Source organism: Typopeltis vanoorti, chromosome 5 (assembly GCF_054136105.1).
Source record: "Typopeltis vanoorti isolate ZY-2024b chromosome 5, IOZ_Tvanoo_1.0, whole genome shotgun sequence".
In the NCBI taxonomy this organism is placed as follows: domain Eukaryota; kingdom Metazoa; phylum Arthropoda; class Arachnida; order Uropygi; family Thelyphonidae; genus Typopeltis; species Typopeltis vanoorti.
In genome coordinates, this window is record NC_143553.1 from 40,276,962 (window position 1) to 40,296,681 (window position 19,720).

At 36.8% G+C, this 19,720-nt stretch overlaps 1 protein-coding gene across 1 annotated transcript in view; it reads left to right on the forward strand.

Moving 5' to 3' along the window:
* Positions 1–19,720, forward strand: part of LOC150106331 (uncharacterized) — a 404,058-nt gene that overhangs the window by 217,045 nt on the left and 167,293 nt on the right. Inside the window, exons 9-10 of the mRNA XM_090393084.1 lie at positions 1,990–2,184; positions 12,507–12,750. Coding sequence (XP_090249210.1) covers positions 1,990–2,184; positions 12,507–12,750 — 439 coding nt within the window. The remainder of the gene's footprint in view (positions 1–1,989; positions 2,185–12,506; positions 12,751–19,720) is intronic.

Below are 19,720 nucleotides of genomic sequence, written 5' to 3' on the forward strand. Positions count from 1 at the left end.
TGGAATTTGTCTCCATTCCTCCATCAAAGCAGCACTGAGTTCAGCGACACATCGAGGATGTGCTGCTCTGGACCTCATTTGCTGTTTCCATTCATCCCACAGGTGTTTGATTGGATTGAGGTCAGGACTCTATGCAGGCCAGGGCAGTTATCTAATACTCATCTCTTAATACGTTCCATAATAGCTGCAGCTTTGTGGCATAAGGCATTATCATCTTGATAATAACATGGGTTTGTTCCACAAAAACTGCACTGTTTAGGCAGCACCTAATTATCCCAAATGTCAAGGTACTGAACTGCCTTCATGGAACCATGGACAACGACCAATAGTTCCAGTCCAGCTCAATGCACTCCCACACCATTATTCCTCCACCACCAAGCTTTACCGTGTGTACAACACATTGTGGTAACAAGCATTCAGGCTACCTCCACACCCACATCCTGCCATTAGACTGGAAACAGATGAACCTTGATTCATCCCTCCAGAGTAGTGTTTTCCGCTGGTCAATTCTCCAGTTCACATGCTCTTTGCAACAGGCCAGACGAGCCACCTTCTTCACTGTTGTAAAAGGAGAAACCTAGTAAGTGGAGTTTTTTTATGCAGTATTAGTGCTCACCATGGTGTTACTGGCACTCTGGAACTCATCATGATTGTATCCTGTTTTTGCATACCCTGTTTTAACACCCTCCTGTCCCTGTCAGTCATTTTCAGCAGACACCGTGTGTTTTCCTGCACTAGTGATGCCAGAACGTTTCCGTTTGTTGATCACATCACCAACCATTGATTTTGGATGCTCCAGTTGAGTGGCAATGGCACGCATGGACACCTCTCTCGAAATCACTGAGTTCACGTTGTGTTGCCATACCACCTGTATTCAACTGCTACGATGAAATACTGCTTCCTACTATCTGTACACCAGTTTTTATATTATTAACAAACTTGGAGTGTTCCATAAATTCAAATAGCGGTGTCCAGAGAATTATTGGTAGATAGTGTACATCAAGGACCATAGGCTTTGGTAATGATCACCAAACATCAAGGACTAATGCAAAGGGTTTGCAAACCCTTCACAATTAGTCCAGATGTCTCTTTTAGTGTTTTTTTTTTCTCTCACTAGATGCCTACGATTTTTAATGTTTAATTTAAATAATGAATATTATATCCCACCATTGCTATGTAAGTTGCAGTTTGGTTAATGTATGTAGTCTAAATATGCTCCTAATGATGACCTGAAGGCCACCTATTGAATAAAAATTTCATTTATTTTTCCTTTTTTTTTTTAAATCCCTAAGTTTCTCTTATGAACTTGGAGGAAGACCAATATATGAATTTAGATGGACTGATGCACTTAAGATTGTTTCAGAAAATATAAAAGTAAGAAAAAAGATTTTACTGCTTGAACTGCAAGTGGACATGTGAGTGCAGGAGGGATGAGCAGTCATTATTAAAAGTTGATCAAGGGAGAATATGTGAATGCATTGCTAGAGGATTAAGAGCATAGCAGTGATCCTTCCTTTCTGATTTATGCTTACACACGTGGATCCATGCTTCATTGTGCAGATGTTCGAAACCAAATCAAACAAAATAAGGTAGTTAGTCCTTATTCCTGAAGTGTGCTATGTCTGTATATTGTGCTAGTTGTGGCCAGTTTACATGTTTTGAGGGATGAAAAACCTAAGTTTCCAGGAGAAATAAACCTTCCACCTCCATATGAGACCAATTAACTCACCATTCGATTTAAAATGCTTGATAAAGATTCCTCACATCATAGACTGGATTCAGACCCCCCAGTATTTCATATCAAAGGGCTTGTCCAAACCAACTGAGCTACAGAGGTTCGTTGAAGTTATAGTGAAGTTATTTAAAAAAAAAAAAAATTAAGTCAAAACATTTTTAAAACTAAAAATTATAACAGCTACTATATATTTATGATGATATTAATTAGTATTCTTATATTTGTTCCTTTATATTTTTTTCATTTTACTCTAGTCACCTACAAGAAATTGGACATCTTCATTTCGTGATGTTTATAATATCCAGTTAACCAGTAACCAGCGAATGTCAAATTTTGATCACAATCTTCAGGATGAAAATTTTAGTTCTGATTCATGTATGCCTATGCTGAATAAAAATATGGAAAAGCAGCTGATAGTTATTAGTGCTCACCCAAAGCAAAAGAGTTTAGTAAGTGTGTGTGCGCTTCACATTTTTATTAAGCTAATTAGTGCAAATGAGGAAGAGATTAATTGTATTTTTAAAAGATGATTTTTTATTCACAGGCATAGTATAAATATTTTTGAAATCTTGAAGCATGATCATCAGTTTGAAAATGAAATTTTGCATAATGCTTCCTCTAACAGTAGGGTTATATTTTCCATAATAAACCATATTATTCCAGTAAACAACCATGAATACTTAAGTGTGATACATCCAATATCATCAGTAGCAAAGAAAATTACATTAATTAATTTGTATTGGTTTATTTTTAAAAAATTGTGACATGGCTTAGTAAAAATATGAAACAAACGCTTTGTCTCTTTAAGACGCTGTTACAGGGACAAATGAAAGAACAAGTTTCATCAAGTTAAATATGATATACTTTAAAGCATAAAAGTAAACACATTAAAAAAAAAAAAAACACTTTTCTTTTCAGTTCATTGCTAGCGATGTAGCCAGCAATTTCAGAGTTAACTATAAACACCTAAACTAATATAGCACTATGCAACCACAAATGCTTGCATTGTACAAAATATTATTATTATTCAGAAACTCCATGGAATCATGAGATTGATGTCATGAATTCTTCTTTAATCTATCATATCACTCCTCAAATTTATTTATTGTGCTTTTCCCCATTCTCGTAGGTAATGCATACCATGCACCTATACTACTGTCCATGCAAAAAAAATTACCTCTTACTCACCATTACTTTACACAACTACCAGGAATAGCCTTTACTCTTTGCTTGTTTCCTTGTTATGAAGTATCTTACCAATTTCTGTACAGTAAATACATATGCCTGATGTACTTATTTAGACTTCGGTTATACATGTTAATAAAGAACTTTAATAGTTTATTTACAAAACAGATATAAAAATATGAATATTTTTATGCAGTATGTTGGATGAAGATAACATGTCCAACAAAATAATTTGAATAAGAATAGAATATCAAGCAAGCATTCAAATATTGACTATGCCATCTATGCATGGCAGGTGTTTCTTGATTTGAATGCAGAATTAGAGTTTATCAAATGTTTGGAAGTTTTTAACATCCATACTTCTTCAGATTAGAGGTATTCTATAAAGCATGGGCAGATTTCCAGAATAATTTGTCACTTTTAAATCTTAATCTTTTTAGTGTAACAGATTTTTCTCCATCTAATTGTAGGGTGTTGAGCACATGATGCTAATTCACTTTATTCGTATTGGTTCATAACTATAATTCTGGTGTTCTTCTCCCTATTTTGCTCGGTTTATACGAGTTTATACTAGCAGTGTTTTCTATATAATTCAGCTACTGATAATGGGTGAACTTCATCTTTTGGAGAATGAATAAGGGAAGCTAGTTTTAAAGTTGGTTTGTTTCCATTTCAATATTTGCTGGGAATATGATTTATTGAGGGTATATTGAGGTTTCATCACTTAGCCTCCTCCATCTCTTGTATGCCTTTTCCCCTCTTCAGTATATTTCCTCATTTTTCCTTTATCATTCTCTCTTTTCTCATGTTTTTTCCCCATTATCTTTCTTGCTATTTTTAGCTATGTGGCGAGTAGGAGGAGAAATGATTGTGGAAGAATGACATTGTGGGATAAAAATGTGAATAGAGTGACTGATGCAGAGGACATAGTGGAATTGTTCAATAAACACTTTATTGGTGTATTTCATCCTGGAGGAGTAAATTTTAATACTAGAGAGATAGGGCAGGTTCGAGGTATAGAGGTGCAGGAGGAGAACGTGTTCCAAATACTGAGTACTCTGGATATCAGTAAAGCTGTGGGACTGGATGGTATTTCACTGAGTTTTGAGAGAATGTGCTAAGGAACTGAAAGCTTTGACCTGGCTTTTCAATGAAAGCCTGGCTATGGGAAAGGTGGCAAGGGAATGGAAGGAAGGTAAGATAGTGCCATTACATAAAGGCAGTATCAGATTGGAAGTGTCTAATTATAGGCCAGTTTGTGTGTCATCAGTAGTTGTGAAGATCAAATACTAAGTACTCACTATTTGGAACATGTTCTCCTCCTGCACCTCTAAACCTCGAACCTGCCCTATCTCTCTAATATTAAAATTAGTTAGGGACCATATACAACATTTGGCAGACGAGGGTAATGTTTCTGTGAGAGTCAACATGGATTTGTGAGGGACGCTCTTGTTTTAGTAATATGCTAGCCTTTTATAATAAAGTTACAAGAGCAGTGATGAGGGAAAGACATATACTGCCATTTTCTTGGATTTAGGGAAGGCATTTGACAGGGTTCCACATGATAAGCTGATATTTAAGTTGCAGCACATGGCTTTGGATGTCAAGTTGGTCAACTGGATTCAGGATTCACTATCTGATAGGTATCAGAGAGTTGTTTATGGGGGGGGTATCAAGGAGGCAGAAGGTTACAAGTGTAGTCACACAGGGCTCAGTACTTGGACCTATATTGTTTAACCTTTATATCAATGACATTGTCAGTGGATTGCAGGGGGATATTCAGTTGTCTGTGAATTATGTGAAGCTAGGAAGGGTTATTAGTAATAGTGCAGATGTGGTAGTCATGCAAGAGGATTTGAATAAGCTAGACAGATGAGCAAATGAATGTGGGGTGTTGGTTTAATGCAGCAAAATGTTAGGTCTTGAGGTTTGGGTCACATTGATTTAATGCTGTATAGTCTATTGGAGGAGATATACTGGGGGAAGTAGGGGAGACGAGATCTGGGGTTGATGATTGATAGAAACCTGAAATTCAAGGGACATATTGCAAAAGGTAGTGAAGGTAACACTACTTAATTTTTTGCAGAGGATTGCTGCAATAATGAGAAGGATGCTGAGCTGCAGAGATAAATGAGTTATCATTCCGTTTTATAAGACCCTGATCACACCACACTTAGACTATTGTTCTCAGATCTGGTTCCCAGGATTTGAAGGGGATAAATTATTATTATTATTATTATTAAACAAGACCTCATGGAGTCAAAGACTCATCTAGGAGGTCCTTTTATCTCTCACACATCTCATCATACCGGGTCTTAAACACATTCAAACTCCTTGCAGACACCACACTCTCAGGCAAGGCATTCCAATCATTCACAACTCTGCACGAAAAAAACCTGCCTCTCACTCCCCTACTCACACCCTCTTTATACAGTTTTCAGGGATGACCTCTGGTTCTCCCCTGATCTCCCACTATTCGCTGTAGAACTTCTCCACCATTGATCCTATAGCAACCCCTTACCAACTTGTAGGTCTCTATCATATCTCCCCTCTTCCTTCTCTCCACTAGTCTCTGCAAATTACATCTTTTCAATCTTTCCTCATACTCGACATTCCAGAGGTCAGAAACTACCTTAGTCAGTCGCCTTTGGACCCTTTCCAACATCTCTTCATCCTTCTGAAAACCAGGTGACCAAATCTGGGCACAATAGTCCATGTGTGGCCTAATCAAAGCCTTATACAATGGAACAAGAATCTCCCTATTTCTACACGTCAGTGTCCTCCTCATCATTCCCAGAAGTCTTTGTGTTGTCTTCACAATTTTGGCGATGTGACCCCTAAATTTTAGATCCTTATCCACTATCACTCCCAGATCTCTTATTTCCTCTACTTCCAACAATATATTCTCACCAAGCATAAATTCTGCATCCCATCTTTGTTTTCCAAATTTTAAAACCTTACATTTTGCAACATTGAACTCACATCCCCATTTGCTTGCCCAATCACTCAATTTATTCAAGTCTTCTTGCAAGGCCACAACATCTTCACTACTCTTTATGGTTCGTCCCAACTTTGCATCATCTGCAAACAACTGAATATCTCCATCCAAATCTTCATCAATATCATTAATATACAAGTTAAATAGTAATGGCCCTAAAACAGATCCCTGAGGCACTCCACTAGTGACTTTCCTTTTCCTGGATATTGCACCCCCATACACAACTTGTTGATACCTATCAGATAGCCAGTCTTCAATCCAATGCACTAATCTAATATCCAACCCCATCTGCTCTAGTTTGACTGTCAACTTATCATGAGGTACTCTATCAAAAGCTTTTGCGAAATCCAAGTATATTACTGTGTATCCTTCTCCTCTGTCCAGGGAAGCAGTCACTTTATTGTAATAAGTAAGTAGATTACTAAAACACGACCTCCCTTTAGCAAATCCATGCTGTCCATCAAAGATTATACCATTGTTGTCAACCCAACTCTGGATCCTAGTTCTCACAAGCTTCTCCAACAACTTAACCACAACACCTGACACACAGATAGGCCTATAGTTTGATGCTTGAGTTCGATCACCTCCTTTATGAAGTGGCACAATCTTGCCCTCCTTCCACTCTTTAGGGACTTGACCAAGTGCAAGACTCGTATTAAAAAAATATGTCAAGGCATGTGTCAACTCTCTGGCACATTCCTTCAGAATACGCGGTGATATATTATCAAGTCCCACAGCCTTATTTACATCTAGTTTACTCAACTCCCCAAACACCTCTTGCTCACTTACAGTCAGTCTCTCCTCCCCATCATCAACTGCTCTTAATCTCTCCATGAAGTCACATTCACAAGATTGAAAGATCTTTATGAACTGCTCATTAAGTATCTCCACCACACATTCTGCAACAGCTGTCTTTATACCATTTCCTCCAATCAATGTCATCCTTCCATAATCATTCTTTCTTTTGCTGGCTACATATCGAAAAAACTCCCTAGGATTCTTTTTAGTTTCATTAGCTAACTGCTGCTCATACCTCTCTTTAGCTACTCTCACCAATCAAGTCAGTCTCCTTGCCTGGTCTTTGTAGAACTCATGAAATTGGTTACTTCCACTTCTCTTATGCTGCCTCCACAATGCCCTTTTTCTCTGTATTGCATGCTTAATCTCTTTATTCATCCATCTCACACCTAACTTATTTAACCTTCTCACCCGTGGTATACATTTAGACATTGCATCCACTAAATATTTTTTGAAAATCCCCCAAGCTGCATTGATCTCTTTTCCAGCTAACTCCTCATTCCATGCAACACCTGCAAGCTGTCTCCTGAGCTCTTCATAATCACCCCCCTTGTAGTTCCACATATACCCTTTTTTCACAGGGGTCCTTGCACTGCTGCCAACCACCCAAGTAATCACCTCATGGTCACTTTCACCAATTGGTGGATGATTTGATACCTCATTGATAATTACATCCTCCGATGAGATGACCAAATCCAAGACCCTTAATCCTCTTGTGCCCTCTGTTACATACTGTCTGAGGTAGTTATCCCTCAAAAACTCAAGAAACTCATTTTCTTTACTTCCAGTTGCTATCTCTTCATTCCAGTCTATATTGCCATAATTAAAATCACCCATAATGATCACCCTTTTCTTATTTGCTTGGCTTATTTGACCATACATTTCACTATCACCACCATCCACATTACCAGGTCTATAACAACATCCCACCAAGTATTTGATTCTATTCACCTCTATCTCACACCATACTGCCTCAAAACCACTGGCCCCATTTCCCCCTTGCATCTCTACCTTGTATGGACATAACTCTTTCTCTATCATCAATAGCACTCCCCCTCCCTTTTTACCCCTTCTATCCTCACGAAACACATCATACCTTTCCATCTCTATTCCTGTCAGGATGTCATCCTCATCTAACCATGTCTCACTTATTCCGACAATCTCTGGGTGCACAGACGCAATTAGTGCAACCATTTCATCCGCCTTGTTTCTTATACTTCTAGCATTGGTATACAAACACAACAACTGATTTCTGGATCTACAGCTAGTTCCACTGATACCACTCACTCGATGTGATCTCTCAATGCTGGACTGGGGCCATTTCCCTTTCTGCTTCTTCATTTTAGAACCCTTTGCAATTCCATCTGTTTCCTTTTGATCCCTGATCATCCCATTACTTTCCTGCCCACACTTTCTCTCACCTCCTCTTAGAGCATCCACCTTTCTCACGCTGTGTATCCCTGTCCACCCTGAGCCTCCCCGTTTCCCTGCTCCTCTTGCACACCCATTCTCTCATTATCTATACTCATACCACTCACTTCCACATTCATTTCCACTCCTTCAATCTCTCCTGTCTTACTCTCCTGCTCTTCCACATCACTCCCCTCTCGATCTGATTCATTCTCTCTATTCACTTCTCTACCTTCCAGCAGCAGTCTCTCCAAGCGACTCACACCATAACCAAATTAACTGTGGAAAGGGTACAGAAGCGGATAACAAAGACAGTTTCAGTACTGTACAATGTTAGTTATGAGGATCGGCTGAGGGAATGTGGACTGCAGAGTTTGGTGAATAGAAGGAGAGGTGATATGATTGAGACTTTTAAACTGTTGAGAGATGGTTACAGGGTTTACACTGGGGAGTTCCTTCACTTGGTTGAATAGTGGGAAAGAGTGATGACAAGGGGCCACCCCTGGAAGTTACGAAAGGAAACTGGGAGAAAGAGGGTGAGGGAGAAAGAGGGTGAGGGAGAAAGAGGGTGAGGAGTGGAAAGACATATACTGCCATTTTCTTGGATTTAGCGAAGGCATTTGACAAGGTTCCACATGATAAGCTGATATTTAAGTTGCAGCACATGGCTTTGGATGTCAAGTTGGTCAACTGGATTCAGGATTCACTATCTGATAGGTATCAGAGAGTTGTTTATGGGGGGGGTATCAAGGAGGCAGAAGGTTACAAGTGTAGTCACACAGGACTCAGTACTTGGACCTATATTGTTTAACCTTTATATCAATGACATTGTCAGTGGATTGCAGGGGGATATTCAGTTGTCTGTGAATTATGTGAAGCTAGGAAGGGTTATTAGTAATAGTGCAGATGTGGTAGTCATGCAAGAGGATTTGAATAAGCTAGACAGATGAGCAAATGAATGGGAGGTGTTGGTTTAATGCAGCAAAATGTTAGGTCTTGAGGTTTGGGTCACATTGATTTAATGCTGTATAGTCTATTGGAGGAGATATACTGGGGGAAGTAGGGGAGACAAGAGATCTGGGGTTGATGATTGATAGAAACCTGAAATTCAAGGGACATATTGCAAAAGGTAGTGAAGGTAACACAGAGGATTGCTGCAATAATGAGAAGGATGCTGACCTGCAGAGATAAATGAGTTATCATTCTGTTTTATAAGACCCTGATCACACCACACTTAGACTATTGTTCTCAGATCTGGTTCCCAGGATTTGAAGGGGATAAATTAACTGTGGAAAGGGTACAGAAGCGGATAACAAAGACAGTTTCGATTTCGATTCATCTTATTTTTATATAGTGCAGTGTCATGTAGCTTTTATCTTGTACACATGTATTTTTCCTGATGATGACCTTAATACAGAGGTTGATACATCGAATGTTACTTTCCTAAAGTTTAATTAAATTAATTATTCTAACATGCGTGTTGTGTCTCCATAATTTCTCCACTGGATTTATGGTTTAGTTGATTGTGTTTTTGATAAATTGCCTTTCAATAAATTGTTTTTGGTGAATTTTCTAGATACCATTTTTTCCTTTACACTTTTCAAGTTCATTTTTATTTTTTCCCTGCCATGCATTAAAGTCTTCCAACATTCTTGTGTAATCTGTAGGATCTTGCTATTTTATATTGAACACTGTGTGATAGAATTCTACTTCTTCATATAATTGCTGGTTGGCGCATATATTTGTATTATTTTAATGGTTTTCTCTTGTGATGTTTGACTCTGATATATGATACCCAATCTGATATTCCAGCCTATTTGGTAACCATGTTCGCTATACTTTTGTTTGAGAAAACCTATTCCTTTCTGCTTGACATCTGGTTCTTTCCAGTAAAGTACATTTCCTGATTTTAGTGTTATACATTCTTATTTTCTTTTCATTTCACTTAGACCTATTATATCCCATTTCATTTTTCTTATTTCAGTTCTATCTTTTCATCATCTGCTAATATACTTACACTTTATTTAGCAATAATGAAATTAATTTTCTTACATTTGCTTTTATTTTGTTTTGGAGTAGCATGTCCAGTCTGATAGCTGTTTCTCTACCAAACTAGGTTCTCCAGGGATTGTAAGACCCAACAATGTCAGATACTGTAAGCTCAGTATTGTATTTAGTGTGTTCATGGTATTAATAGGGGCAATTGTTGTCTTTTCTCCCATAATGATGAATCGGCTTGGAAGAGAATTGGCAATGATCCATCTAACCAGAGCTGTGGAATGCTATCATCATTGACATTATCACTCTTGCCATCTAAAAGGATAGACAACCTGCCTCTGTTCCTACCCAGCCCACACTGCTCTGCCTCAGAATATGTCTGAGTGATCAAGTAGGTAAGCTCTATAATCAGGTGTCTCCATTCCAATGAATAGCAGATACTGATGGTACACCTCTAGAGTACTATCAGAGTCCCTGCACTTATATTCTCACTTGTCCCAATAACAACATTCTCTCCAGATACCTATGTTTTTCATTCAAATTCAATTCATCTCTTGTGAATCAGCTCTTCTATTCTCAAATGCAATGCAAGCATTCACATAATCCAGGCCTCTCTTTCAATCCATTCCTGCTATCATACTATTTATTGTTGATGCTCTTCTTTACTATTTATTGTTGATGCTCCTGTCTTTCACACTCTTCTGCTGCACAACCTCAAGCATAAACCTCAAATCTCTTGCTATCCAATTAACACAAATGACCTGAGAGGTCATTTGTGATTCACAAATATTTCACAATCATCTCACCCACCCTTCACCTCACTTAATTGCCATAGACACACACTTCTGTTGTTCTTCTAGGCAAGCACTCCTCTAGCATTCTATTTGCGCTCCACAAATCATTAAATATCTATACATCACACTTCACATTGCTCCATTTATTTCCTGCTCACCTGCCCCCCCCCCCTCTCTCCTTGTGCCATCATTTTTGCCCATTTTTGAAACAAGTTTTCAAACAGAGTTATTCAGATAAAAAAATGATGTAATAATATCCTCTATTTTTATAACTTTACAATACCAAATTAAAGCCTTTTAGGTTCTGTCTTCAGCTGACTTCCATAGGTATTTCATAGACATCTGCTGAAGTGGTGGTCACTATTATTCTTCCTCTTCCTTTTATGACTGCAAGAACATGAGCAGCTGTTGGACATATTTCCTTTACTCTTCATCTTTAAACCTGATGAACCAACTTCTCTCCCTCTTCTTTTAATCTGTCCAGCTGTCTTTGTTGATTGGTCTCTTCTTTGCAACAAGTTTTTTCACTCTATCTTCTCCAAAAACTACAATCTTCAGTTGTTCAAGAAACAGAGAGGTTCCTTATTAAACCTTAATCTCTTACACACACACACACACTGGATTGATGTATTGTAGGTTTTGATGCCTTTCTTGTGTGGGATTGATGTCAAAATAAAAAACAAAAATGATATCGATACTGAGGAATGTTGGCTTTGAGGACAGATTCCGGATACAAAATCTGCAGAGCATGGTAATTATTATTATTATGTGATGAGTGATGTGTGATAAGTCTTTGGACTCCAGGGAGTCCAAAGACTCATTGACCCCTTAAAACTAAACGAATGATTGACCCCTTAAAACTACTAAGGGGTCAATCATTCACTTAACTTTTTTTGTGAGCCATTAGTAGCGGAGGCTCTGCCAATCGACCAACCTTGAAGAATGATGTTTGAGACAGGAAAGTGGTTGAGGGGTGTTTGCCAGAGATGATGTAAATAGTGGAACAAAGTGGAGAGACAAAGATAAGGGACTTGCTTCTTTTAAAACACTTCCATCTATGGAAGTGTTTTAAAAGAAGAGCGGTGGGTATCAGCAGTTCATTACCTGAGATGGTAGTGAGTGTGTCTGCATTGAATGAATTTAAAGACATAGGAAAGACTTTGCAACACTAAGAGCCATCATTCTGAAATTAATCATATGACTCCATTGAGGTCTTTAGTATGAACTATCTACTTTATCAAAGCATAAATAATAGTCAAGAATGTTAGGTACATTCCCGGCATTCATAGACTATAATTGAACTTGTTTCTTTTTCACTAAGCATGATCTAGTTGTTAACTAAGCTATTCAAAATTTTGTAATCAGGTGCTGCTCTTGACTTCTTTCCTTTATAGTGACAAACGTGCACAGCTAAGTGCAAAATTTGGATGAATAAAGGAGCAGAAACCACTTTGATGAACCAAAAAAAAATATCCTCCATGTAGGTTTAGATATCTTTTTAAAGTTTTTTGAATTTATCTTGATGTTATTTTATAAATATATATATATATATATATATATATACACACACACACTCATATATTTTTAGGTATATCACCTAAGAAATGTATTTGAAGAAGAGGGTTATAATGTCTGGTATTCTGCAGAACTACAAGATTCTCAAGAACAAATTACTTATGATAGTTTTCCAGCTAATCCAAATAATCCAAACTCACCACGAGATCTACCTTCGATACCTGAAGGGGAAACTGTTCTCAAACAAGTATACAAAGATATGGAGAATTGCATTGCAGACAGCAAAAAATCAGCCTCGTTACGAGATGAATTTGGTGGTAGGAATTTGTTTTCATGAAATTGTCTTTATGATATGCAGATGTAACTTTTTATTTATTTTTTTAAAGTTAAATGGTGTTCTGAATCTTTGAGTTCATGTAGCTTCTTTAGTTTAAATATGAGAATGTATAAGCAAGATTCTTTTTTGTTTTACATTTTTTTTTTTTATATGGAGCTCTCTACATTTATGAATGAGTTTTTGGCTGTAGTTCATTTAAATTATGTTAATGAAGAATATATTTGTTATAATATTTAGTGAGAATAATGATATTGTAAACCTGCCTAGGTAGTTTTAATTTATAGACATATAGAGGCTTCAAAATTAAATTAACTGTGTAGTAATTTGTCTTTAAGATTAGTATAAATTGTTCAAAAAAATATAAGAAAGTGAAAATATGGAAAAATAATTTGATAAGATTATTATTATTATGATGATGATTCAGGTCTCCATGGAATCAAAAGATTCATTGTGGGAGGCTCATCCTGGAAACCGTAGAGTTTATCATAAAACTCCTTGAACTCATTGACCATTCGTGCTCTCATCACTCTATCAGGCAATGCATTCCACGGTTCAACCACCCTCTATGCAAAGAAACCACTCCTCACCCTCTTGCTCACAACTTCCTTTTAAAACTTCCAGGGATGGCCCCTTGTTATCACTCTTCCTGCTGTTCAACCAAGCGAAAGAACTCCCCAGTATCAACCCTCTAACCACCTCTCAACAGTTTAAAAGTCTCAATCATATCACCTCTCCTTCTTCTATCCACCAAACTCTGCAGTCCACATTCCCTCAGCAGATCCTCATAACTAACATTGTACAGTCCTGAAACTATCTTTGTTATCTGCCTTTGTACCCTTTCCACAGTTAATTTATCCCCTTCAAATCCTAGGGACCAAATCTGAAAACAATAGTCTAAGTGTGGTCTGATCAGGGTCTTATAGGACAGAATGATAACTCTTATCTCTGCAGGTCAGCATCCTTCTCATTTTTGCAGCAATCCTCTGTATTACCTTCACCACCTTTGCAATATGAATTTCAGGTTTCTATCAATCATCAACCCGAGATCTCTTGTCTCCCCTACTTCCCCCAGTATAGCTCTTCCAATACAGTATGCAGCATCCTATCGATGTGTCCCAAACCTCAAGACCTTACATTTAACTGATAACTCCATTTATTTGCCTATCTGTCTAGCTTATTCAAATCCTCTTGCAGAGCTGCCACATCTGCACTATTACTAATAACTTTCCCAGCTTTGCATCATCCGCAAACAACTGAATATCCCCCTGCAATCCACTGACAATGTCATTGATATAAAGGTTAAACAATATAGGTCCAAGTACTGAGCCCTGTGGGACTACACTTGTAACTTTCTGCCTCCTTGATACCCCCCCCCCCCCATAAACAACTCTCTGATACCTATCAGATAGTGAATCCTGAATCCAGTTGACCAACTTGACATCCAAACCCATGTGCTGCAATTTAAATATCAGCTTATCATGTGGTACCCTGTCAAATGCCTTTGTAAAATGCAAATAAATGGCAGAATATGCCTTTCCCTAATCAACTGCTCTTGTCACTTTATTATAAAAGGCAATAATGTTACTAAAGCAAGAGCACCCCTTAACAAATCCATGTTGTATTACCATAGTTAACATTACTCATGGATAACATTACCCCCATCTGCCCAAAGCTGTATATGATTCCTCACTAATTTCTCCAAGATCTTAACAACTACTGATGACACACAGACTGGTCTATAATTTGACAATTCCAGTCTGCTACCATTCTTATGCAATGGCACTATCTTACCCTCCTTCCACTCCTTAGGTACCTTTCCCTTGGCCAGACTTTGATTGAAAAGTCAGGTCAATGGAGCTGTCAGTTATTTAGCGCATTCTTTCAAAACCCGTGGCGAAATTCCATCCGGTCCCACTGCTTTATTAACATCCAGAGTACTCATTATTAGAAATACACTCTCCTCTTGCACTTCTAAACCTCAAATCTACCTCTCCAGGATGAAATACCACAATAAAGTGTTCATTGAACACCTCCACTATATCCTTTGTATCAGTCACTCTATTCCCATTTTTATCCAAGAATGTCATTCTTCCACAATAATTTCTCCTCCTACAGGCCACATAACTAAAAAAATTCCTTAGGATTTTCTTTGGATCTCGAGGCGAATCTCTTCTCATATTCCAATTTTGCCTTCCTTACCATACCAGTCACTCTCCTGGCCTGAGTCTTATATTCCTCATGCATCTGCTCTCCGTCCCTCTCCTTATACCTCTTTTTAACTTGTATTTCCTGTTTGATATTATTTATCATCCACTTTACACCAGATTGTATCCTGGTCTTTGCTCGTGGTATACAGCTTGTTATTGCTTCTAATAAATATTCCTTCACAATTTCCCCAAGCACTAATGATATCTTGCCCTCCCAATTCCATGGACTGCCCCAAGTTGATATCTAAGACTACTATAATAACCTGCCTTATAATTCCACATACATTTTTCTCTCTTTGATATTCCTGCATGTCTATTCATCTTCCAAATCAAAACCACATGGTCACTCTCTAACTAGGGGCAGAGATGCCATCTCAGTTATTATCAGCTCTTCTGATGTTATGACCAAATCCAAATCTCTTGAACCTCATGTTCCTTCTACTACATGTTGCCTAAAAAAATTTATCCCTCAAGAATTCTAGAAATTCCATTCTCTTATTACTTCATGCAGTATCCTCTTTCCAATTTATAATGCTGTAGTTAAAATCTCATATAACAATCATTCTTCTTGCACTTGCCAAGCTCAACTGCCTAAACATCTCATCCTCCTCACTCCTCTGTGCTCCCTGGCTTGTAGCAACACCCCACTAAATAATCTGTCTTGCCCACCTCTACCTCACACCATGTGCTTTCAAAATCATTAGTGCAATTGCCCTGCAAATCCTCCACTCTTAGAGGACATAAGTCATCACTTATCATAAGCTGTACTCCACCACTGCATTTTCCCTTCCTATCCTCTCAAAAAATGCTGTACCCATGCTACTTCTATTCCTATTAGTATATCATCTCTGCAACCATGTCTCAGAGATCCCAATAATCTTTGGACCAGCTAATGCTATATAAAATAGAAAGCAATATGTAAACATCGAAGTATAAACATATTAAATAAAAAACAGTGGCATAAAAACTTAATGAAGGAACTCATGATACACAAATAATAAATTGAAACCAAAACATAGGAATGATAGCTAAAAATTATAGTATTAAGGACCTAAAAGGTTTAAAAGGTAAAGCCCAAAAGATGCAAGATTGGATAAAATCGAGATTTTAAAATGTGTAAAAAACTTAAAATATACTAAAATATAAGCATGCACAAAAAAATGTAAAAGCAATAATAAAGAAAAATGCATGACTGGTGTAAGAATTGTTACTTCATGGGATGAAAGACAGTTTTGAGTGTAACTTTCTTCAGAAATGTGGGAAAAACATCCCATATACTCTGCATCAATGGCAATGTATTGTTCTGTTTGGTCAAGAGTTTTGTGTTCATATTTACATGAAGAGTTTCGAAACATCTGAAATGATGTAGGGATGGTGGACATTAATAGTGTTACATTGTGTCTTAATTGCATTGTAATTATGTAATTACATAATTATATATATGTAATTAATTGCATTGTAATTATCTTAATTATGCTCAATGGATGGTGATTTCAGGAACTGAGGCTTTGTAGTTTTATTGGTAACTTTTTTTTTTTTTCCTGAGATGATAAGGAATAGAACCCCATCAGTCATCATGGAAATGTTCCTGTAAGTGCAAACCTAGGCATTTGATCATTGATCCAATAAATAGAATCAGTCTGATTGGCAAGGGAAACAAATACTATTGAAACACTACAGGGTTTCTTGCTTTGTTTCTTTTTCCATGGGTTTAAGGTGATTGAATAGTTTAAGGTGGCTAGTGAAAACCACCTTATATGTGTATATTTGAATGCATATTTCATTTTCTTATACAGATTTTACAGGTTTCGTATATATGAAAATTTTAGGATTTTATGTTGGGGTATATTTCTTTTGTTTAGAGAGTTGGCAGCTCTTACTTTTTCTAAGGAATTCACATAATCTATTAACTGTTGGGAGCATGAACAGATTTAAGAAAACCTGTTACCCTGATTTTTTTTACTGCATTGGAATGAAGAGTCAAAATGTAAATTCTTGACATTTTGTGGGCATTTTAGGGTAAACTCTCATAGTGCTATATTTCTTGGATCCTGTCAGTGTTAGGTTTAAAAAATTAATAAGTTATTTTATTAATTTTCAGTAGAAAAGCTTAATCTACTACTGAGATTATTAATCAGACATCATCCACACACCAGCCATAATAAGAAATGCCATGTGGGAGAGTTGGTGATAACATACTAGATTCAAAGTGGGTCAAAAATAATTTGGCAACATCACCGCTAATGTTTTAGTCCAGTGGGAGTTCAAAACTGCCATTGAAATGCCATCAACATCATTGAATATAATCATGTTCCTCAGATTGTTAGAAGTTTTTCTACTTGGTTATATTATAAATTAAAGATACCAAGAAATTATATTCTTGGTTTAATCCTTTATCCAAGTGTAAGCAAATAAAGTTTGCGTCTGAAGTATTTTCATATTTGGGGCAACTCGTATATAGAAGCTAATGACTTCACATAAATTGCTTTAGTTATTCTATAATGCACAGACATATCCTTATAGATATGTATAATGCTATGCATTATGGGAAGGGTCACTACCAAACCAGTTTCAACCTTTATTGAGGATGAGTCCTCAATAAAGGATTTAACCAAGAATATAATTTCTTGGTATCTTTAATTTATGTTCCTCAGATTGCAATAACTCTCCTTAATTTTCAAAAAAAAACAAAAAAATAAAATAAAACTAAGAATATCGGTCTGTAGTAATTTGGATACATTGTAACACCACGTTAATATGAAGACAAAACTCTTGGCCAGTCAGAACACTACATTCCTATTAATGCAGCCTACAGAGGAAGTGTCCATAAACTTTTTCCCAATTTTCTAAAGACAGCCATACATAAAACGGTCTCTTTCATCCTGTAAAATACCATCATTATTCTTACTCCAGTCATCCACTTTTTATTATTACTTTTAAATTTTATACGTAAATTATATTTTAGTTTTTGTAAGCATTTTAAAATCTTGATTTGATCCCATCCAGTAATTTTATAATTACAAGAAGTATATTGTAATTTTTAGCATCATTACTACACTCATTTTAATTCGTTATTTTCATACAATAAGTTCACTCATTAATTTTCTTTTATGCTATTGTTTTTTTCAGTGCATTTATACTTCAATGTTACGTACTGCTTTGCATTTATATTTTGAAATTTTATCCAATTAGTCTTCCATATTTTAAATTTCATGTATCTATATATATATATATTTTTTTTTTCGAACAATTTATCCTAATGTTAAAAGCAAGTTACAACACATTTAATTTAATTTTGAAGCCTCTGTACATCTAGAAGTTCGAACTACCTAGGTAGCTTTATGATATCATTAACCTCACTAAATAATGCAAAAAATATCTTCTTTATTAACCACGCTACCGGCCAAGACATCTATAGACATCAAGTTTATCATGGATGCGAAGTGCATATTAAAATTGTAATACCATTGATATTACATTGAAATATATGATGGATACGAAGCATATGAGGATGCGTATTTGATCGATAACGGCCAGTGAGGTGGTTAACATAATTTAAATCAGATGCAGCCAAAGACTGATTCATAAAAGTAGGATGCTCCAAAACAACAACAACAAAAAAAAAATGCTTGCTTTCATATTCTCATATTATTATTATTATTATTATTTATTATTAATAATAATAATAATATGAGAATATGAAAGCAAGCATTTTTTTTGTTGTTGTTATGGAGCATCCTACTTTTATGAATCTCCCTCCAATGGAGTCAGAGACTCATAATAGGAGGTACACATTATTGCACACAATCCTCATCCAATGTCTTAAACTGATTCCATGTGTCTAAATTCACAACACACTCAGGCAATGTATTCTACTCGCCAACCATTCTACATGAAAGGAACCTACTCCCCACTTCTTTGCTCACATCCTCCTTATACAGTTTCCAGTGATGGCCCTTGTTCTACCACCCTCCTCTCCCATTCTATGAAAACTCTCTTCCATGTCAACCTGATAACAACCCCTGACCAGCTTATATGTCTCAATCATATTGCTCCCCTTCTCTTCCTCCTATTTACAAGGCTTTACAATTTACATTCTCTCAATTTGTCCTCGTACTCCACATTCCAAAGACCACTGACCACCTTTGTGAATCTTCTCTGGATACTTTCCAACATATTCTCATCACCATGAAAAACCCAGCAACCAAATCTGTGCACAATAATCCATATGAGGCCCGATACATTCGCATCATAACCTCTTTATTTCTGCATGTCAGGGTCCTCTGCATCATTGACGTTATCCAATGTGATGTTATCACAAGTTGTGCAATGTGGTCCCTAAATTTCAGGTCTTTGCCCACCACCACTCCCAGATCTCTCATCTCCTCTATTTCCTTTAAAGTTTCCTCACCAAGTGTATACTTTGCATCCCATCACTGCTTACCAAATCTCAAAACCTTACACTTTGCAACACTGAACTCATAGTTCCATTTACCAGTGCATTCATGCAATCTATTCAAGTCCTTCTGTAAAGCTAACATCTGTTTGACTCTGCATTCCTCTCCTCAATTTTTCATCATCTGCAAACAGCTGCATATCACTAGTTAAACCCATCCCGAATATCATTAACATTGAAATTGAAAAACAATGGTCCCAAGACTGATCCCTGAGGTACACCACTAGTGACCTTACTCTTTAGGGATACTGCACCCTATGTACAACTTTCTGATACCGATCTGACAG